Below are 23,761 nucleotides of genomic sequence, written 5' to 3' on the forward strand. Positions count from 1 at the left end.
CCAGCAGGCACCAGAGACCTGGTTTTCCCTGTGGCTTCTGGCAGGCACCCGGGACCCAGGCTTCCCTCCATCCTCCAGCAGGCACCCAGGACCCGGGCTTCCCTCGCAGTCCCGGTTTCGTTCAGAAGGACGCCCCATCTAATTAGCATATTATGCTTTTATTATTATAGATAAGGCATTTTTAGAGATATTGATGTCAGAATATTAAATAAGTAAAAATCAAGCAAGTAAATTAAGACCTGTCTCATTTCATATCACTGGATTTGTAAATTATCTTAATGAAGTTCACATATACACAACTCAAAGTAAATTTATAATAGAAATTTATAAACCAACTAAAAGAAATCCACCGCAATATGACTAAAATTATGTAATTGTATATTTATTTATAAAATAACAAAAGATTTAGAAATAGATCTGTTTATTGTGAAAATGGTCTTGGTATATGTGAGAACATTATATACTTTGAAGACAGCATTCGTAACTGTTAAGACAAAAGACAAACTATAATTTTAAACACAATCTTGATTTAAGGGAAAGGCTATAAATTATTGGCTGGAATGCATTCAGCATGAACTCAAGATTCTATATAACATAAAGCATGAAAGTACAAAAGATGTTGGAGTACAGTAAGCCCATACCTAAATTTTAACTATAAAGCTGCAAGGACTTTTTGTTTATTCTTATATACTATTTTTCTTCTGAGACAAGTTGATTTTATCTCCAAGACTTAAGGCCATTCCCTGTAAACAAGAACACAAAAATTTTTATAATTATTGAAATTATGTAAAACCAGTAGGTAATTATATCATTCAATAACACCACATTCAACAATGAAACCAAGGAGTACAGATCAACAAAAACTTAGTTTGTTATTACATACTATTAGTGCTAGATTTATAAACAGTCAGTAGATTTGTAGCTGAGATTTCAAAAACCTCTGAAGAACCCATTTCACAAGTAACCCATGGGAATCAATATGGTTTTAAGCAAATACCCAGAATGAAAGGCCCAAAAGGTGAGCCATTTTAATAAAATAGAAGTTGTATTTCTATTCAGAGAATACATTTGCACCTAATACACAAAACACTAGTATGACAGAGAAAATTATATACAGAAATAAGAAAAACTTAAAGTCTCCATCCTTTTGTTCAGAGATGAACTAAAAAAAAGCAATTGTTGCCTGGCTGGCGTGGCTCAGTAGTTGAGCGTCAACCTAAGAATCAAGAGGTCACCATTTGATTCCTGGTCAGGGCACAGGCCCGGGTTGCAGGCTCGATCGCCAGTGGCAGGCGTGCAGAAGGCAGCCATTTAATGATACTCATCATTGATGTTTTCTATCTTTCTCCCTCTCCCTTCCTCTCTGAAATCAATAAAAATATATTTTTAAAAAAGCAACTGTTACCTGACTTTTTGCACGAATTCTTATGTGGCCAGTTACAGGAGCCTCTGGTCCCTGTTGAATAGGCTTCTCAATGCTGACATTCGCAAGTGCATCTTCTCCAAATATGGAACGAGCATAGAGGTTGGCTGCCATAAAGCCACAGTAACCAGAAAGTGCCTGGAAGTAATTTGTGATAAATTCACTACTTCACTATTTCTAGAGAACTTACACATAAGCAAGACCAAAGAGCATAGATAAATTATGTGGTAGTTATCATGTGGTGGTGATTATAAGACTATATGAATTTGTCAAAATTCATGGCACTATACATGAAAACAATGTGGATTTTACCATGTGTATATAAACCTGACTTACCTTAAGCTCCATGAAGGAAGAGACTTATTTTAATTTTTTTTTCATTATTGTATATCCAAGAGCTCACAAAGTATTGGGCATATAATAGTTATTTGAAGAGCTGTTAGACTCAGTAATACACTAATTAAAACATACTTTTCTAGCAGCAGATAGCCTTTTACTGATAAAATTAATATTATTACATTAGCAGATATTCCTTAGAGCCTCAGCTTCATTTTTTCTTTCTAGTCTTTATTCATACACACACAAATACAGCAGATAAGCAAAGTATATCAACAATTCTATATTTAAGCAGATATATTCTGAGCCATAAGCAGAGCCAACAGAAGACACTACGAATATTTTCTAATTGAGTATTAAAAACTATTTTGGAATAAGCCTTCAGCTGAAAGGGAGAAGATTGAAAAGAAAAACTAATATGACTATTCAATTAGGTCACTGCACTAGGAACAAGCTGGCTGAATATGTTGCAGTTGAGCAGGGGTGGGGAACGTCTGGCCCGTGGGCTTTATCATTTGGTCAGGCCCTGCAAAGGCATTAGGGGTGAGTCAATTAAATGTCTGACTAATTTTTAAGTTGATAATTCTGTATAGCCCACGAATGATGTTATAAATATCCAAATGGCCCTTGGCAGAAAAATGGTTCCCTACACCTGCGGTAGAGAAAGGTAAGCAGATTCATACATTCTATGGGATAACTTCTTTTAGCTAGTCCAGAATGAAACTGCTTTTCTCATGCTGAATAATAACAAAAATACACTAGAGATTCTTATACAAGAAAGCCAAGAATCTACCATACTACTCTCTATCAGATTTCAGGTCTCAGTCCAACCTTACCTTCTCTGGAGTGAGGCATTTCATGTTGGTTGACTTTAATATGTGTTGTAAATAGTCATTTAAATCAATTATATTTGTGTTAACTGTCACCTGTACAGAAAGAGAAAAAAGTCAAGGAGATTATAATTCTTACAATGAGAAAAGTTGTCAATTTCTTATATTGGGGTTGAGAAACAATCACTCATATGTTATATGAGGATGTTTTTCCAAGTATTTAGTGGGAAGGATAGACAACAAAAAGGTAAATGAGCCGAAACCGGTTTGGCTCAGTGGATAGAGCGTCGGCCTGCGGACTGAAAGGTCCCGGGTTCGATTCCGGTCAAGGGCATGTACCTTGGTTGCGGGCACATCCCCAGTGGGAGGTGTGCAGGAGGCAGCTGATCGATGTTTCTCTCTCATCGATGTTTCTAGCTTTCTATCCCTCTCCCTTCCTCTCTGCGAAATATCAATAAAATATATTTAAAAAAAAAAAAAAAAAAAAGGTAAATGACATGTACAAAACCTAACAAACTATAGGATGGTATCAGAATTTTTAGATACAGATTACTTCATAGAAGATTAACATATTGCATATAAAGTATTTGTAATAAAAATCAGGACTGAAAGAAAGTTGGCAGTAAGCCACTGACTTTGCGAAGTATCCTTTGGACACTGAATTCAATTATAACTTAATATTCATACATACAAGAAATGGAATATTGTCTATAATGTTGATCAATCATTCAGATTAATTGTAGAACTGCTACTGTTGCCAATTTACAATAGCAACTTAACAAACTAACTTGCATGACTTTCAATTAAGGCTAATTTGCAAGAACAGATATTGAAAGACTTTGCTTCTCACATCTGACACCTTTTAATGGGATTAATTTTATAGGAGAATCCCTCAACATTAGCTAAAAAGAAACAAAGATAAGGAGTTCAAGCAAATCTCCCTAGAACTAACTTTGTTTTCCCATTCAAATTCGGCCCACATCTGACGGAATTCAGCATCAGTGCAAGTTGCAGGCTGGATGTAGTCCATGATGTCAATGTGAATATCACTGAGGACCACACAATTTCTGTCACTTGCTGCTCCAGAGACATCATAAACTGCAATACACATACACAAAACGATCCCAAATCACCAAAGGCAAATTTTAATTTAAATAGTTTCAATATTTCCAAATAATGATTATGGTATTAGTAAATATTATGTAATGCTTATTGTACATTGCTCTATTCTAAATGCTGTATAAATATCACCTGCTTAACATTCACATCAAGCCTTTGTTTTAATATTATTTTCCATCTTTCGGATGAGGAAACAAAAACAAAGAGAAGTTAATTAAAGTTGCTCAAGGTCACAGAGCTAATAACTGGTGGGAGCCAAAAAACTCAGATGCTGTATTAGGCACACCAGGAGAATACACAAGTAGTAACGCCACATTGCACTGTAATTATATATTTCTTTAATTCCTCCTTCTGCTTGACAGTTTCTTGAGGACAAGACGCCATCTGGTTCATTTCTGTATATTCAAAACATAGAACAGTGCTTAGTACCTCAGCAGGTGCTTCGTAAATGAATGCATGAATGGATTCAGGTTCTGTCCTTAAGAAATGTCAAACAGCTATTCATTACAGAAATTCTTTAACAAAAATATTCAAACATCACATGCTGTAATTTCTTACCTATGTTACCAAATATTATTCCATTTTCTGTTGATGCTACTTTAACATTAGCTTTAATATTTGCAAAATCATGAGGAGCAAGAGTCAAAGGAGATGGCTTTTCCACGAGTTTTAGATCCCCTGAAAAAAATTTAGACAGTTATAAAGACATATATAAATCTTTCAAATCACAAAACCTTAACATGTATACAGTTTTATAGTTTCTAGCAAAGTAAGAAACAAGAGAAGGGTTATGATTCAAATATTATGAGGACAAAATAAAGAAATCATTTAACACATTATTCATTTCAATATGCACATTTTCTTTTAAAAGGTAATAGGCTTCTCAGGATAATTCTGTATTTAATTCGTGTGTGTGTGTGTGTGTGTGTGTGTGTGTGTGTGTGTGTGTGTGTGTACTGTGGGCATACCATTTTATGTCACTGAATGAATACAACTTCTCAAAAAGTTTGTCATATACTATGAACTCCATTACAAAGGAAAAGATAAAACTCTGCAGAAAGATGTAAATTCTTAGAAACATAGTTCTTTATATAAACATCAAGCTATGCTGAGGGCAGAAGTCTATTTTCCCTTGATATCTTCAAGCCCTTTAACTCTTGTTTAAGCCATATGGAATTTCCTAGGGGCACTGCAATGTTTCTGTATAAAATTTATATTTCCCAACTTCAAGGCCAGATGTTGAAGTGGCCAAAGTCTAATTCATGTGTCTTCAGTAAGGAAAACGAAAGACATCTCAAATTGCTAAATATAATAATGATATATTACTCTGGCCACATATGGTATGTATTGATTATAGACTCAGAAAACACCTAGGTCTGTACCAAGGGAATTAAAAATTTAAGTGAGCCACTTGGTCAGTCTGTAACTTAAGTAGTTCTTATTTATATCTAGAAAAACTGCTTTATAATTGAGCTCAGTGAATAAACTTATTTGGATATACCAAGAACATAAGAAAATAATACCACAGAGGTACAGAAAACTGGAGACTAAATATTAAATGTAAAACTAAGCCTTGATTAAAATGTTACAAATGGCTCGAGAATACTTTTTTTTTTTTTTAAATCCTCACCCCAGGATATTTTTCCATGGATTTTTTAGAGAGTGGAAGAGAGAGGGAAAGACAGAGAGAAATAGTGATGTGAGAGAAACACATCAATTGGTTGCCTCCTGCACGCACCCTGACCAGGGCCCAGGCCGGGGAGGAGCCTGCAACCGAAATGTAGGTGCCCTTGACCGGAATCAAACCTGGGACCCTTCGGTCCACAAGCTGACACTCTATCCACTGAGCCAAACTGGCTAGGGCTCAAGAGAATTCTTATACTAGAACTTGTACACATCCCTTAATAATCTGTCATAATGGCTTACTATAAATATCCTTCCTTTATGGTAAGTAAATTTCCTCACCTAGAGTAGCTAACTCTAATGTGCAGTTCTGTAAAGTATCACTGGTTTGGTTCACGACAAGCACATCTAGGACGATATCATACTGGTTGACATGAACATAAGCTTCTGCGTATACAGGATCTGAGAAACCTGTCAATTGCGTGACCTGTCAAACAAAAACAAAGAGATATTCAATGACTGAGAAAATTTAGCCAAACATATCCTGGCCAAATGACTAAGTTTGCTAGGTAATTAACAGATATGCTTAGATTAGACAAGTCATTTTGAAACGGGTATAATAAAATTATTTTGTCATGGAGACATGATAAATCAAAACGGGGACATTAGAAATAACAGATCCTAGACTTTATATCTCAATAGTAGAAAGACATTAAATATGTCTAGCAAATACATTAACCATCCAACTTAGGAGTTAAATCCCTCACTGTCTAAACTCACTAGATGTTCCCCAAAATTCAAGAACCCAATAAAATTCAGATCATGTGGCAGTCCCTGCTACACAAGCTCAGGAACTAAATAGACTGTATAGCAAGACATGTTTGTACAGTAATTCCATGAAGATAAAATTGTGTGTTTTCAAAATTTTTAAAAAACATCCAAAACATAGCAGTTTTAAGACATAATATTGTCCTCAAAAACATGGACAACAAAAGAAAAAATAGGTAAATTGGACTATATCAAATTAAAAACCTTTAAATTTTGATTGATTTGAGAGAGAGGAAGGGGGAGGGAGAGATAGAAACATCAATGATGAGAGAGAACCATAGATCAGCTGCCTCCTGCATGCCCCCTACTGGGGATCAAGCACACAACCCAGGCATGTGCCCTGACCAGGAATCGAACTGGTGACCTCTTGGTTCATGGGTTGATACTCAACCACTGAACAACACCGGCTGGGAAAAATTAAAAACTGTTGTGCATCAAAAGGCACTATTTATAATAGAGTAAAAGGCAATTCACAGAATGAGAGACAAGTATATGCAAATCATATATTTGATGAGGGTCTTGCATTCCGAATATATATGAACTCCATTAGTTCAACACAAAATAAATAACCAGATTAAAAAATGAATAAAAAACTTGAATAGACATTTCTCCAAAGTAGATAAACAAATGGCTAGTAAGCACATGGAAAAAAATGGCAAATATCACTAATCATTAGGGAAATTAAAATAAAAACCACAATTAGATATCAATTCATACCCACTAGGATGGCTACTATTAAGAAGAAGAAAAAAGTGTTGGCAAGAATGTGGAGAACCCTTGTGTACTGGAATGTAAAACAGTGCAGCTGCTATGTAAAACAGTATGGCGGTTCCTCAGAAAATTAAAGCAAAATTACTATATGATCCAGTGATTCCACTTCTGGTTATAACCCAAAAGAAACAAAAGCATTTGTAAACTCATGTCCATAGCAGCATTATTCAAAATAGCCAAAAAGGTGAAAGCAACCTAAGTGTCCATTAACAGATGAATGGATAAACAAAATGTAGTATATATTCACAATGGAATACTTACTCCTCCTTAAAAAGAATATTCTGAAATATGCTACAGCATGGATGAATTTTGAAGACATCAGACTAAATAAGTCAATCACAAAATGATAAATATTACATGATGAGCAGTCAAATTCATAGAGATGGAAAGTAGAATGGTGATTGCCAGAGGCAAAGGGGAGAGGGAATTGGGGGGGGGGGGGGGAGGTTAATATTTAATGGATTTTGCAAGTTGAAAAAAGTTCCAGGAATGAATGGCAATAATGGCTGCACAATAATATGAATATACTTAATGCCACTGAACTACACACTTAAAAATAGTTAAGATGGTAAACTTGATGTTAATATAAATTTTATACAATTTTTAAAAATAAAATTTTTAAGATAAAGGGATTAAATTAGATCAATGATTTGTAAACTTATGTATTTTGAGTATAGGACAGTTTTCCTAATAAATCCTGTACAGAACTCAATATATTAAGAACATAGCCCTAGCCGGTTTGGATCAATGGATAGAGCGTCGGCCTGTGAACTGAAGGGTCCCGAGTTTGATTCTGGTCAAAGGCACATGCCCAAGTTGCAGGCTTGATCCCCAGTAGGGGGTGTGCAGGAGGCAGCCGATCAATGATTCTCCCCCATCATTGATGTTTCTATCTCTTATCTCCCTCTCCCTTCCTCTCTGAAATCAATAAAAATATATTTAAAAAAAAAAAAGAATATAAAAGTAGAGTTGCCCTGTTTAAAGCAATAGGGCATAGGAAAAGCTGACGGCAAGGATGTAGAGGAAGAGGCCAGAGCCCTGGCCTTTAAAGCTTTAGTTTAGCTCTAAGGGTCTCCCAGCTCTATGTATTGCACTATGATTGCACCCACGGCTGGAACAAGTTATACAACCATCTACTGGATTTATCTATAATAATAAAAGCATAATATGCTAATTAGACCAGACGTCCTTCCAGACATCCTTCTGTCCTTCTGGACGAAGCCATGGACGAAGCAAGGGCTGCAAGGGGAGCCCAGGTCCTGGGTGCCTGCCAGCGGCCTGAGGGAAGCCAAGGTCCTGGGGGCCTGCCAATGGCCAGAGGGAAGCCTGGGTCCCAGGGGCCTGCTGCCAGCCGCAGGGAAGCCTGGGTCCCGGGTGCCAGAGGGAAGCCGGTGCTGGCAGCTGGGGGAAGGAAGACCCACTCTTGCATGAATTTCGTGCATTGGGCCTCTAGTAGTACTATAATAGTAGAGTACTTTATCAGCTTCTGAATTTCAATCTTGTTTAACAAACTTGTCAATCACAATGACTTGACAAAAACTGATGCTGTATAACAAGCATGTCAAACTCATGGCCCACGGGCCGCATGTGGTGTGGCCTGGCCCACAACAAATATTTTTGCAGCCCAGCCAATATAAGAAATGTTTTAATAAAAACATTGTAACTTAATTTTTACAATATCCTGTTATACGTAATTATTAATAATGAACTACAACGTTCGTTAATGACTGATTACTATAATCGTGTTGCATTAGTTTCCCTTATGCGCCTTATGTGCAGACGCACAATTTCTCTCCACTAATACTAGCAGCGAATATTTTAGCAGCTGACTACCACGTCATTAGTCTTGTACTGACTTGTTCGGTGTGTGCAACAGGAAATATTTTGCTTTCAGAGAAGAATAAAAAAAAGGTTTAGTTGTGTTACGCTTATTGATTTGTGCAGTTATTCAGTGTCTGGTAAGTTAATGTTCAAGAAAAAATATTAATTTTTATTAAAATGTTCTATTATTTTATGTTAACGATTACTCATTTATTTCAGCCCTTTGTATTTAGCATGTCTCTATCGAAATAAAGCTATGTTTCTATGAAAATTGAAGCTTTTGTTTTTTTTTGCAGCCCACATAAACTTAAACCTTGTTTATTTGGCTCATGTTAGATGTTGACATGCCTATCGTATAACTTATTTTTCTTTTAAAAACCAGGGGGACCAGCAACTTCCTAATTACTACTTTCTGAAATAGCCAATTTAAATAACTTACCAGTGTATTTGACATTTTGTTACCTTGTTAAGTTTAGATGCCAGGGGATCTGCTGCCTCTTTCCTCTGTGTGTTACCCATTGCAGCCAGCAAACTCAGCTGAAACTGATCTTCCTTGCAGTTCATTTCATTCTTAGCAGTTAGTTGCATGAAGGAAATGGGGTCATCAGGCTGTACTGTCACATTCCTCTTTTCAGATTCTTTCTGTGTTGAGAAAACAAACACATGTTTCTCTTTAATTGGAAAGAAAGATAGCTTTTTGTACGCCTTTATGAGGACTGAATTTTTTTTTTAAAAAAAGCCACCAAGGACTTTTATGGCTTTATCATACCTTACCTTTTGGGATAATTTCTCTTCTTCGAGTTTAGCAGATAACATGTGTGAAAGGGATTGTCTGCATTCCTTATTGAAAATGTCATTCATTAAAGGCGAACATTCAGACAAGACCTTGAGGCACAGGGAAATTCGATCTACATCATCATCTGTAATTGGCTTCTTAGGAAGAGAGGATTTTCCCAAATGAAGGACAGTGGCCATAAGCAACATAGCCTCAGCGACAAAGGACTAGAAAAGTAGAGAAATGAATTATTTATCGTCATGTTTCTGTAATTGCAATAATGTTACTTTTTATAACTCACAATCTAATAAATAAAACTTTCACTTCACTTGAATAAGATTTCAAATCTTTTGGATTTTATCTCCATCTTTTTTGCATCCTACTTTTTCCTTTCTATGCTAGCTGCCACCCTCTAAAACCTTCATTAAGCCCCAACTAAAAGACAGCAACCGCTTTTTAACTGTCTTGCCTTACTCTAACTCCCTGACATGCCAATGCTTTCTTTTTAAAGTTCCAACAATAGAAAAGTTAAAAGAATGATACATTTCACAAAGTTAACTTTCTGCCATATTTGCTTTCTGATTTTACTCATATATGTGCACTTATTTTTTTAGGTAAACATATGAAAGTAAGATTCTTCACCTCCTAAGTACTAAGTAATAAGAGAATCAGAATAGCTTTCTATATAACTGTTATATCATTATCACTCCTGAGAAATGTAACAATCCCAAAATATATCTACTATATACTCTAAATTGAAATAAATCTCTCTAACCTCACAAAGGTTTTCATTGTTTTTATAAATCCTGGATCAGCTTCATACATTTTATTTGGTTGTTATTCTCCTTAGTCCCTTTGAATCTAGCCCAGTCTCCTGGCTTTTTGTATTGTTTTCCATCACAATGAGTTTTTCATTTATTGATTTTCAAGAGAGAGAAGAAGGAAGGGGGGCGGGAAGGGGAAGAGGGAGAGACATCAATCTGTTGTTCCATTTATTGGTTGATTCTTGTATGTGCCTTGACTGAGGATTCAACCTACAGCCTTGGCATATCAAGACGATGCTCTAACCAACTGAGCTACCTGGCCAGGTACACAGTAACTTTTAAAAAGAGGCCAGGCCAGTTTTTTATAAAATGCTCCCCACTCTTGGTTAGATAACAGACAGGTGATGTTTTGTATTTCTTTTGTATTGCATCTGGAAGCACTTATGTTAGGTTGTCCCATTATTGGAGACACTAAGTATGATCACCTGGTGCTGCTATCTTAATCCTTATTGTATGTACACCAATCACTTCATTCTACATTTGAGAATACCTTCAATGACTTCCCTGGGCCTTCATATTGAAGTCCATATGACTTAGCTTGCTATTCAAAGTCTTCCACAAAGTGAATCCAAAGTACTTTTTCAGTCTTATGTAGCATTAACCTGACACATGCTCTATGTCATTGCCAAATTGTCTTTGGCTAAGTACTGATTTGCACACATACATGAAAAAACTACCAGAAGCCTTGGAAAAGAAGCTGAAAAATAAGTATAATAATTCTCTGATCCTAGATACTGCCACCAGAGGAGAGGAAAGAGGAGAGAACAGAAAAAAAATAGAAGCACAAGCAAAGTAAAGATGAAGAAAACCACACAAAGCCATATCCTAACCAAATTACTGAAACCTGGTGATAAGGGGGGAAAAAATCTAAAATCCGCCAGAGAAAACAGGACACATTCCATGCACAGGCATGAGAATGACAATGGCTTCTTTGAGAATACCAGAAGACAATGGAGCAACATCTTGATGGTACTAAAAGAAAAAAATTCTTAACAGAAATCTATACCTACAAAGATATCTTTCAAAAATGAAGTAGGCCTTTTCAGACAAACAAAAACTAAGAAAATTCACTACCAACATACCTGCAAAAACCGAAGCAAATTCTTCAGGCAAAGTTATATAATACAGAGAGATACTAAGGTCTACACAAAAAAATGAAGAGCAATGGAAAAGGCATAAATGAAGGAGAGCTAGTGTGATGATAAACAACCAAACTTCTACCTGCCTTGTAACAAATGCAGCAAACTTCATGAACCAGATATGTTACCAGAAAACTGGCTCTCTCAGATATCAGCAAATGCTCTCCCAACCTGCAGAACTGAAGCAGCCTTTCTATTTAAAAGAAACCAAACTGGACCCAGAGACACAGAATCCTGGAGACTTTTAAAAAGCATAATTTAAATAATAGATGATTATTCTGTGACAAGACCTGAAAAAATAAATAATGGCCCACAGAGTTGCAAAATAAATTATTGCCCATAAATCTAAATAAACAGATAAAAAAGAGATAATACACCTTGTAATTTGCCTGATCCTCTAAATATCATTAATGGCTCTAATAATGATGAAAGTTAAAAAAAAAAATCCTTTGAAAATCCCAAGTCTAAAATGAAAATGTCTAATTATATGTTGGCATAAGTAAATGAAGAAATCTAATGGACTGTTATGCAGCTATTAAATATTATAATTATTGCTAGAGGCCTGGAGCACAAGATTCGTGAGGAACTCAGGGAGGTCCCTCAGCCCGGCCTGCACCCTATTGCAGTCTGGGAGCCCTCGGTGAATGTCCGACTGATGGCTTAGGCCCGCTCCCCCAGGGAGCGAGTGGGCCTAAGCTGTCAGTGGGACAATCTTAGCGCTGCCGCAGAGGTGGGCGAGGCTCCTGCTGCGCTCGCCAGCCGTAAGCCCAGCTTCCGGCTGAGCGGCGCTCCCTGTGTGGGAGCAAACTGACCACCAGGGGGCAGCTCCTGCATTAAGCATCTGCCCCCTGGTGGTCAGTGCACATCATAGCGACCAGTCGTTCTGCCGTTGGGTTGATTTGCATATTAGCCTTTTATTATATAAGGATGATTAGGAAGGGTTTAGAATAACATGGGAAATTAACAAGGGTTTAGAATAACATGGGAAACCTCAGGGGAGGTCTGCAAAGCAATCAAGGAAAATATAATGTTAACATTATAACATTTCACCTAATGTTATAATGTTAGGTGAAAGTGTGGTATTATAAAATGCGAAATTATCACACTAGAGGAAGAAGGGTTTCACAGATAAAAGCCATATTAAACTCTTTCTGGAGGAAGGAAGAATTTTTGTTACTATATCTGGTAACAAAATTCCATCTTTTGATGTTTCTATCTCCACCACAATATTAACAAGATTTGTACTTTAGTGCTTAACCAGGAGTAATATTTTTCTTATTACTTGTTACCTCTTATTAGTTATTACCTCCTATTTCTTTTAGCAATGTGAAAAAAGAAATGAACAAAAATAAAACCATTCACATGGTAAGTATGTGGGTAAATATAAGACTTTTTCTCATTTAAAAAAATCTTTAAAAGAAAATTGACTATTTATAGCAGGAGAACAGATAAACAGAAGAATATTATATGGATAGCCTTAAAAAGGAAGGAAATTCTGATACATGCTATCATATGGATAAAGCTTGAAGACATCATGCTAAGCAAAATAAGCCAGTTGCAAAAGGACAAATATTATATGATTCCATTTATATAGAATAGGCAAATTCAGAGAGGAAGAAAGTAAAAAGAGGGTTGCCTATGGCTGGGAGTGGGGTATGGGGAAGTATTGTTTATTGGTACACTTTTAGTTCAGGATGATAAAAAGTTTTGGAAATGGAAAATGATAATGGCTGCTCAACAGTGTGAATGTACTTAATGCCACAGAACTGTACACTTGAAAATAGTTAAAATGGTAAATTTCACATTATGTATATTTTACCATAAAGAAAAATATCCAAAAAATGGGGGCACCTAGGAAGGTAATTGAACTTTTGCCCTGTTTCCAACTCTCAGCTTCTTACTATTAGCTACGTATGCCCTCTCCCTACCTAAGTCTGGACTCCAGATAAATAAGAAATGGTTGAAAAAAACACACAAATAAACAGTGCATACACATATGTAAAAATAAAATGTAGAATAGTAGTACAAAGTATGGTAGTAGGGGTTGGGGGAATGGAAGTATTATTTTAAAAAATTTATTTATTTATTTATTTATTGATTGATTGATTTTACAGAGAGGAAGGGAGAGGGATAGAGAGTTAGAAACATTGATGAAAGAAACATCAATCAGCTGCCTCCTGCACACTCCCTACTGGGTATGTGCCCACAACCAAGGTACATGCCCTTGACCGGAATCGAACCTGGGACCCTTCAGTCCGCAGGCCGATGCTCTGTCCACTGAGCCAAACCAGTTAGGGCGGAAGTATTATTTTAAATGAGCACACAGTCAGAATGGTCAGAAGCCAGGATGAAGGTTATGAACTCTAGAAACGGCAATATATTTAGGAGATATTTCTGGGATAAAATAGGCAAGGGCTGACTGGATGAAGATACTGGATAAAGGCTTATTCTTCACTGAGCCTTGACTAATTCTAGCAAACAGAAATGACTTCATAAACCCTTATATCTCTTCCACTAGACTAATCATAAGGTATCATTACTGTATTACTTCATCAATTTTACAATAACATTATATTACTGTGTCTATTTCCCCCATTAAACCACAGGATCTTTAGCATTCCCTTTTGGGTCTCTCACAGTTCAATGCATATAGTAGGCATTCAATGTTCACTTGTTGGGTAAATGTAGAATAAATGGACTTACATTTTGCTTTTTCTTCTCCTGAACCAAAGCTACATAGCGCAAGGCAATCTTGGTCAGAGTTGTGGCAAGGGAGGCAGCGACAAAGAAATCTCCATCCAGCAGGAATCCTCTCAGGGGAGGTCTGCAAAGCAATCAAGGAAAATGAAATCCAACAACTTCTTAAGCAGCATGCAGCTTTGGCAGGATTCAAATAAGGCTATTTAACACTATCACTGCCATCCTTCAGTGATAAGGATCTCAACTAGCTCCCTCCTTAGCTCTCAGAATGAAGCTAAAGGAAAAAAGAAAAAGAAAATAACACATGAATTTAAACCTATCTTTAAATGACACAAGAAGCAGCTGAATACAAAGAGAAAATGGGGAAAGGTGTATGTACTCGAGCTAATGAGCTACGTTCAAATCCCAGCTTATTTACAGTATTTATTAATTGTGTCCCTTTGGGGTGAATTACAAACTTCTTCAAGGTTCAAATCCTTGTTCTATAAAATGGGACAATAATGTACTTAATGGGTTGCTGTGAAGATTACATGAGGCAAACTACATAGCACAATGCCCAGCATGTAATAAGCAATCATTAAAATTTTAGACATTATTTTTATCATCTTCACTATAAAATTAGAGAGTATAATGAGGAAATCATCAAAATTTTATTCCATCAGTTAAAAGTAGAAAATTTTCCAAAATGTTTTCTAAAAGTTACCTCAACTTAGCATTTTCTACATGAGTAAAATAATTTTAAGCAGAACATAGTTAATTCTATGGAAATACTTATAAAAAGCAGAGGATTAAAACCATCAACATGATTCCTGAGAGAAAGAACTTAAGTATCCTTTTCCTTTCAAGTATCTTAAATGGCAAAGATTTCCATTTTGGTCACAAAAGCAAGTAAGAGAAAAGAAATCACTTGACGGTTTTATACACAAGAGTAATGAAAACAGTAGAGCTGGCTGAGCGTAAGTGCTGCAAATTACCTTTCTTCCTCTTTCTTGGTGGGCCTAGAACTGCTAAGAGCACTCTGAGTTGCATAGGTGCCCATCTCAGTTACCAATTTCTGAACTGGCCCCACATTTATTTCTTCTTCAGGTTTTAATTCACCAGCTTCCTTTTTTATTTCTGATTTTACAATTGGGATCTAAAAATGAATTGGAAACATCAATAGCAAGCAGAATCACATTTAAATATTCAATCATTTCCATAGAGAAGGCATTTCCCTAATGGGATATTTGGAACTTGGAACTTTCAATTTTCTTTCCTTCGCATAATATTGTAGTAAGAAGACAGGGGCTTTGTGATTAGATGCCTCTTCCTTGTTGTAATGGTTTTGGGTAAATTAATTAAATGACTTACAGCCTTAGGTACTTAATCTGCTAAATGCAAATCTTAATTCTTTCCACACAAGTTACTTAGTAAGAAAATGCTTAGGACAGTGTCTAAGACAAAATAGATACTCTTATTCTTCTTCTCCATCCCTCCCTAATCAAAAGAGCCTTCATCCTCCTAAAATAAAATAAATCTGCCCTAGCCAGTTTGGTTCAGTGGATAAAGCATCAGCCTACAGATTGAGGGGTCCCGGGTTCGATTCTGGTCAAGGGCACATGACCGGGTTGTGGGCTCAATCCCCAGTTGGGGGGAGTGAAGCAGGCAGCCGATCAATGAATATCTCTCATCATTGATGTTTCTATCTCTCTCTCTCCCTCTCTCTTCCTCTCTGAAATCAATAAAAAATATATTAAAAAATTAAAATTAAAATTAATCTAACTTAGTTTTACAAAATAACTTCATCAACTACCTTTTTAAAAACACACAAATGGCTACTATGCATGTATTCCTTAATATCAGCCCACTATTTAATTTAAGAGCTGTAAGAGTCTTCAATTATTATCCATCAATTCCTTTATTTTAAAATAACCTGATGTCCAATCAGGTTAAGAAACTTATATCTAAAGTCTCAGAGCTAATTATTGGCTGAAGCAAGATTGGAACCGAGGTGTTCTAAAATGCACAGTTCTTTCTATTTGCCCATATGGTTTTTTGAATGAGGAAATACTGCCAGTTTTCGTACATAAATACTATAAAGTCTGCCCTGTTCTTAAAATATTTGCATTCTTCTTTTAGAACACATAGACTAAAGCAGAGTTTTACAAGTCTTTTTCTTTCTTTTTTTTTTTTTTAAATATATTTTATTGATTTTTCACAGAGAGGAAGGGAGAGGGATAGAGAGTTAGAAACATCGATGAGAGAGAGACATCGATCAGCTGCCTCCTGCACACCCCCCACTGGGGATGTGCCCGCAACCCAGGTACATGCCCTTGACCGGAATCGAACCTGGGACCCTTCAGTCCGCAGGCCGACGCTCTATCCACTGAGCCAAACTGGTTAGGGCACAAGTCTTTTTCTAAAACACAGAACCTTCTGTTCAAATAAAATCTTTCCCAGAAGAGTAAATAATACAGATAAAACAATAGGTGTTAGAGCTCAACACATGGGAGGGGAAACGCCCAAATTTCCCATAGTTCTCAAGGATTAATTATCTGGGTAGTTAAAATATATTTTTCAGTGTTCATTAGTCCAGATAAAAACACCACATACAAGTCAGATTGAAAAAAAAAAAAAAAAGTCAGAAGAACTAAAGTAAAAATCACCAAATAAAACAGCATTTACTACGAAAGTAAAACATACCTCCCCCAGGGATCTTCGGACTTCAGTCATCACACTCTGAATGTCTTCCTTGGTACTACAGTATTCTCCCAGGATCCACAATGCTCCTCGGTAAATCCTAAAGCAAGAATACAAGTTCTGAAACACTGATTTGTCAACGAATCTTGAAGCAATTTTTCTTTGTGAATTTAAGCTCAAGTAAGAAAACAAGATTCTATACTTCTAAGGGATTATGAATGACATTTTAAGAAATATAACAAAGACACTAAGTTTTTTAATTCTCCCAGAAATCACAAGCACTAAAAGAAAAATAAGTGCCCTCATCTATCGTTAGTAGGAAAATCTTAAGACTGGTAATCCCAGTAGTAAAAATAAAATACAAAAATGTTTCCCAGAGAGGTGTTATTTTCCATTTACAATAGAGTTAAGGTAAAAGTTTATCTTATCACTTACTACTATAAAAAATTGTTCTTTTTAATGTAAAAAGTACGTTTTACTTGTAGTCACTGGAAAGTACAGGCAGGATGCTGACAAGAACAATGAACAAGGAAGGAGTACAAAAGGATCAATAACAACAACAAAAAAAGAAAGCAACAATTTTCTAGTTAAAAATGTTAAACTAAATAAAGTCTTTAGTCATCATTTCCCTAAGAATTTCATTAAATTCACTTTTTTAAAAATCCTAGAAACTTAAAAATTCTAGAGATCATGGCTGTCAAAAGCAAAACTTTGATTTTTTTTTTCCTCACAAAGAAAGCAAATCTTTCTCACTTCCACAAATGTCAATACATTTTCAATCAGAAAACAGCTTTGTAATGGCCCCTTATTTCCACCTATGCATATATAATGCAAGTCTGTTATAGTCTATCCATCAGATGCTTTAAATCAAACAAAATTTGGATGACAAAGTTCTTTCTCATTAGTAAAGGCCATCTGAAGAAAAACATCAGATTTAGTTGCATTTGCAATCCTTCATTTCAATAAATGATAAAGTGACTAAGAACATATTTTTTAAAGGTATAACTTCTAAGTAATGATATCTAAAAAGTAATACCTTTAAAAAATATGTTCTTAGTCACTTTAGGATTCACAATGTTTTAAAGGAAATAAGGATAAAGAAATCTAGTTAAATCACCACAACTATAAAAAAAATTTGCCCACAGATTATGGATCTACCAAGTGTGGGTATAAGGTAGTATTTATTGTCATTCTTATTTTTGTCTTGATTGTCGTGTCATCTTTCCACTCTTATATTTTATATTAGAGGCCCGGTGCATGAAATTCATGCACAGGGGGTGTGTCCCTCAGCGCAGCCTGCACCCTCTCCAATCTGGGACCCCTCGAGGGATGTCCAACCAGGATTGGGCCTAAACGGGCACTCGGACATCCCTCTCACAATCCAGGACTGCTGGCTCCCAACTGCTCGCCTGCCTGCCTTCCTGATTGCCCCTAACTGCTTCTGCCTGCCAGCCTGATCACCCCCTAACCCAGGGGTGGGCAAACTTTTTGACTCGAGGGCCACAATGGGTTCTTAAACTGGACCGGAGGGCCAGAACAAAAGCATGGATGGAGTGTCTGTGTGAACTAATATAAATTCAAAGTAAAGGAGCGGAGGGGAGAGCAAGAGAACCGGATAGAACAGCCGGATCCGGCCCGCGGGCCGTAGTTTGCCCACAGCTGCCCTAACCACTCCCCTGCCAGCCTGATTGATGCCTAACTGCTCCCCTGCCAGCCTGATTGCCCCTAACTGCCCTCCCCTGCAGGCCTGGTCACCCCTAACTGCCCTCCCCTGCAGGCCTGGTCCCCCCAACTGCTCTCCCCTGCAGGCCTGGGTCCCTCCCAACTGCCTTTCCCTGCAGGCCAGGTTGCCCCCAACTTCCCTCCTCTGCCAGCCTGGTTACCCCTAACTGCCCTCCCCTGTAGGCTTGATTGCCCCAAACTGCCCTCCCTTGCAGGCCTGGTCCCTCCCAACTGCCTTCCCCTGCTGGCCATCTTGTGGTGGCCATCTTGTGTCCACATGGGGGCAGGATCTTTGACCACATGGGGGCAGCCATCTTGTGTGTTGGAGTGATGGTCAATCTGCATATTACTCTTTTATTAGATAGGATCAACTGGCTCTTTAAAGACAGATATTGGTAAAATGCTTACTCGACTTTACATTTAAACAGATTTTAAACCTACTTGACAGATTTAATAGCATGAAAGACTTCAAGCATCTTCTCAACAATAAGCATTCTCAGGTTATCAAAGCGCTGAATGGCTTCACGAACAAACTCCAAGACATCAGCAGCTGCTGCTTCATTACTGTCGCTAAGAAATTCCATTAACTAGAAAAAAAAGGAAAAGGGATAACAATTTAAACTTAAGGTTTAATAACCTTAAGCAATTTTTAGTAAGGTTTAAGTAAAATAAATGTACAAAGCATGCATTAATAACTTTCAAATGTATAACAAACTGCACGTTGAGAGATAAGCACCATTAATGTAAACAGTCACGACTTTTCTGTTTTATGTGCAGCATAAATTAATTGGATCCTCCTACATTGTAACTAAAAGTAAAATCATTTTAGAAAAAAAGTTGAGAGCTCAATGGCAAAATTTCAAATTACAATAACCTACCTCATTAATCTGACAGTGACAGAAAATAAAATATTCTAGATATGTGAATTTCTCCTATAACTGAATCCTTCAACTTCAAGAGGTAAAACTTTGAAATACTTACTTGCCCTACAGGATGATATATATATATATAAAATTATACTTCAGGTAACTATAACAAACATCAATTATAATCATATGTGGAGATATTTTTGTCACTGTTATTTGTTGTTTTGATGAAGAGAAAAAAGTCAAAGTCCATATTCCTCTGAATTTAAGAGTCAGCATTTAACTATTGAATAACTAGAATTTTCAAAATTCTTTTTGTGAATTTCAAAAGTAAGGTAATCAGAATCACATACCACAGGAATAACATTTGCAGCCATATCTGGAAATCGGACAGAACAGGAATGCAATGTTCGCACAAGGAGTTGTCTGTATTTGTCAGTATCTTCATGCTCAGACACATTATTTGTTTTAATCACTTCCTTCTTCAGGACAATAACCAGCTATCGAACAAAGTAAAAATAAGCACGAATTACAACATGTATGGCCTCAGAGATTACAAACTGCTGTCAGTTTTGTCTTACCTCTTCAACATTTCTAGAAGAGACAAGATCCAGGGCTAACTGCAGAGTTTTCTTGCGTACTTCTAAGTCTGGTGTGCTCAATACTCTTAGGATGTCCATAACCAGATCCTGAAAAAGAACAAAAAATCCAGAATTTACAGCAGTATTTCTAGTCACAAGAAGAAAATCTTAACTGAAGAATGGAGGGTTCTGTTCATCACCTTAATTCTTTGATCAACAATAAGATCACTCGTGGTGGAAGAACCAGATATTTTTGGTCTCTTGAAAGGATGCAATATGAAATATACACTATCACATAAGATGCATTCAAACTGAAAATGTTTACTCTGACTCTAGCAAGTTTCAGATCTAATTTGAGAATTTATAAGAAATACAGAAGTCTAAGGAATAAGCTAAATGACACCACCAGAAAGTAACCAGACATTCAAAAGAGGGGCATCATTTTTTTTTTGTATATTATTTTTATTGATTTTAGAGAGAAAGGGAGAGGGAGAGAGATATAAACATCAATGAAGAGAGAGAAATATTGATTGGTTGCCTCCTGCACGCCCACAACCCAGGCATGTCCCCTTGACAGGAATCGAACCTAGGACCCTTCCATCCACAGGCTGAAGCTCTAGCCCAGCTGTGGGCAAACTACGGCCCGCGGGCCGGATCCGGCTGTTCTATCCGGTTCTCTTGCTCTCCCCTCTGCTCCTTTACTTTGAATTTATATTAGTTCACACAAACACTCCATCCATGCTTTTGTTCCGGCCCTCCAGTCCAGTTTAAGAACCCATTGTGGCCCTAGAGTCAAAAAGTTTGCCCACCCCTGCTCTAGCCACTGAGCCAAAACGGCTAGGGTGGGGCATCTTTTTTTAAAATATGTTTCTATTCATTTTATTAAATTTTTTTGTTAATCCTCACCCAAGGGTATTTTACCATTGAATTTTTAGAGAGAGTGGAAGGGAGGGAGAGAGACACAGAGAGAGAAACACTGATGTGAGAGAGGCACATTGATTGGTTGACTCCTGCACTCACCCTAACCAGGGCCAGGATTGAGCCTGCAACCGGGGTATGTGCCCTTGACCAAAATCGAATCTAAGACCCTTCAGTCTGAGGACCAATGCTCTATCCACTGAACCAAACCGGCTCAGGCTCTTTTTATTGACTTTTGAGAGAGAAGAAGGGAGAGGGAGAGATAGAAACATTGATGAGAAAGAAACACTGATCGGCTGCCTCCTGCATGTCCCCCACTGGGGATCAAGTCTGCACCCAGGCATGTGCCCTGACCGGGAATCAAACCAGTGTCCTCTTGATTCATGAGTCAATGCCAGCCAGGCCAGAGGAGGGGCATCTTACAGGACAACTGGTCTGGTGTCTTCAACAAGTCAATGTCATGAAAAAAAGAAATTACTCGCCCTGACTGGGTAGCTCAGTTGGTTAGAGCATAGTCCCGATATGTGGGTTTGATCCCTGGTCAGGGTACATACAGGAAACAACCAATGAAAGCATAAATAAATGGAATAACAAATCTCTCTCTCCCTCCCTCCCCCCACCTCTGCCTTCCCCCCTCTCTAAAATTAATTAAAAACTAACTGCTCAAATTAGAGACTTAGAACATAACAACCAGATATGATAATGTATGGCCATAAATTGGACAAAACAAACAAAAAGGGTATTTGGGGGACATCTGAGGAAATCTGAGTTTGGTATTAAATAATATTAAGAAATTATTACCAATTTTGTTAAGTATGATAATGTTATTTTGACTCTGAAGGAAAATGTAATATTTTAAAGATGCATACCTAAAAATGTATGGCAAATAAATATTTAAAAATATACCAAAATTAATTTGTAAATGATTTTACTTCTTTAAAACTTTGTATCTTTTAAAAATGTCACTGACAAGAAAGTTCTAAAAAGTCTAGGAATAAACTCCTATATAGCCTTCACTTACATTTGCCTTATATGCTTTATCATACTCTCTCTACTCCAAAACATTTTAGTGTAATAAGAATAATTTCTTCTATAACCACAATTATCAAATTCAGAGAACTTATTGATACTAATACTATTAACTAATATACAGTCTATATTCACATTTCTTCAATTTTCCCAATAATGTCTTTTATAGAAAACTTTTGTTGTTCTGATGCAGGATCAGCATGAATTTAGCTGTTCTGGGGCTTTATTTTTATAATTATCATTATTCTCACAGATTAATAGTTATGCTGATAATATTCTAGAATCTAATCAGCTTTTATTTCAATCAGTTGATACAATTATTTTCCAAGAAATATAAATTACATCCAAATCAAAACAAATATATCTCTGTCGCTAAGAATACCAAGTGCAATACAAATAGAAAAAAGATTATATGTTAGAAATATTTTTTAATGGCAAAGACAATACCCCACAAGGCAATGATGATTCAAGAGTTATACTTTAGCTGAGCAAAATTTAAACTGCCCAGTCTCCAAGCATTTAAGCTAACAAAGATGGCAAGGCTTGAAAATTATCTCAATTTGAAAGAGATTTTATTTAAGATTTCTCTTTCAAACAACATTTACCTGTAGTACTCGTTCATGAGCAGGATGCTCTTTTAATTCGACCAATCGATCCAGAACTATGAGCTTTACATTGTTGTCACTCTCCTTAATAATTAAATCAATGTAACACTGAGCAGCAGCCTGTGTAAAAAAGAAATACATTTAGGGAAACATTCAACTATCTTTAACATAGAATCTGAAAATAAGAAGGAAAACAAATCCCCAAGAAGCCAAAATATATTCACTACTCCCACATTAAAAGTTTATGCATTTTTCCCAAAGGAATATGTCCTTCTATTCCCTAAATTCTAATAAATCTCATTGTTTTTCAAGTTTACAAAAGATTAAAAGCATCAGAAATTAAAAGGATGAAAAGGGACTGCTCTAGGCTACCTATTAACAACCAAAAATTAAGGATTGATATTAAGGAACAAGGGAGAAAAAAGCAAATAAACAATCCCCAAAAGTATAGCTACTAAGCACCTTTTATTTTAGGTAAAAAGTCCAACACACCTGCATTATATTGCAGAAAAATCAAGAATATTAAAATGAACCTGAGTTATGAAAAGCACAGGAGCAAAACTCCAAGAGCTCCCAATGATCTAGAACAATCTGATCAACAAGATAAATGAAAATACAATATTAGATTATAATCCATGCAATAAAATATCCTTACTGACATAAAGAAGGAAAGACAGAGGAAGGAGAAGGGGCAGCTCTTCCTTGCAGAACTCCAATTAGTAAATGTAGAAAGAGGGAAATAGAAAATCACCATTAAAATACCAGTAATAACTGCTATAGAAAAGGTCCACTAATGGATGCTAAAATTAGTCAGTGCAAGTTTGAGAAGAAACAAACTATATGCACAGTTTCAAAGTATCTTCCCATGATATTACTAATTGTGAAAGAAAAAAATCATAATTCAACAGTAGAGAAATCTGGCAGACACCACCTTAACTGATTGATCAAGGTTAACATCACCATTAATAAGATATATCAACATCATGTACTCCTTTATGATACTGAGAAGGGTGCATCACTTCTGTGGTATTCTCCCCCCAAAATGTATAGCCTCACCATAATAATGAGAAAACATGAGACAAACCCAAATTGAGGGATATTTTACAAAATGACTCAATACTCTTGAAAAGTCTCAAGATCGTGAAAAACAAGGACAGGCTGAGGAACTGTAA

General features: G+C 36.5%; 1 protein-coding gene across 1 annotated transcript in view; it reads right to left on the reverse strand.

Moving 5' to 3' along the window:
- Positions 1–357: 357 nt before the first annotated feature.
- Positions 358–23,761, reverse strand: part of COPB1 (COPI coat complex subunit beta 1) — a 35,698-nt gene continuing 12,294 nt past the window's right edge. Inside the window, exons 8-22 of the mRNA XM_080641493.1 lie at positions 22,590–22,709; positions 20,038–20,145; positions 19,810–19,956; positions 19,032–19,177; positions 16,872–16,968; positions 15,164–15,324; positions 14,193–14,313; positions 9,526–9,753; positions 9,214–9,393; positions 5,674–5,818; positions 4,267–4,386; positions 3,542–3,687; positions 2,596–2,685; positions 1,406–1,561; positions 358–743 (exon numbers count right to left, since the gene is read on the reverse strand). Of these exons, the coding sequence (XP_080497619.1) occupies positions 684–743; positions 1,406–1,561; positions 2,596–2,685; positions 3,542–3,687; positions 4,267–4,386; positions 5,674–5,818; positions 9,214–9,393; positions 9,526–9,753; positions 14,193–14,313; positions 15,164–15,324; positions 16,872–16,968; positions 19,032–19,177; positions 19,810–19,956; positions 20,038–20,145; positions 22,590–22,709 (2,025 nt within the window). The 3' untranslated portion in view covers positions 358–683. The remainder of the gene's footprint in view (positions 744–1,405; positions 1,562–2,595; positions 2,686–3,541; positions 3,688–4,266; positions 4,387–5,673; positions 5,819–9,213; positions 9,394–9,525; positions 9,754–14,192; positions 14,314–15,163; positions 15,325–16,871; positions 16,969–19,031; positions 19,178–19,809; positions 19,957–20,037; positions 20,146–22,589; positions 22,710–23,761) is intronic.

The sequence above is a fragment of the Plecotus auritus genome (assembly GCF_963455305.1).
Source record: "Plecotus auritus genome assembly, chromosome: 9".
Taxonomy (NCBI): domain Eukaryota; kingdom Metazoa; phylum Chordata; class Mammalia; order Chiroptera; family Vespertilionidae; genus Plecotus; species Plecotus auritus.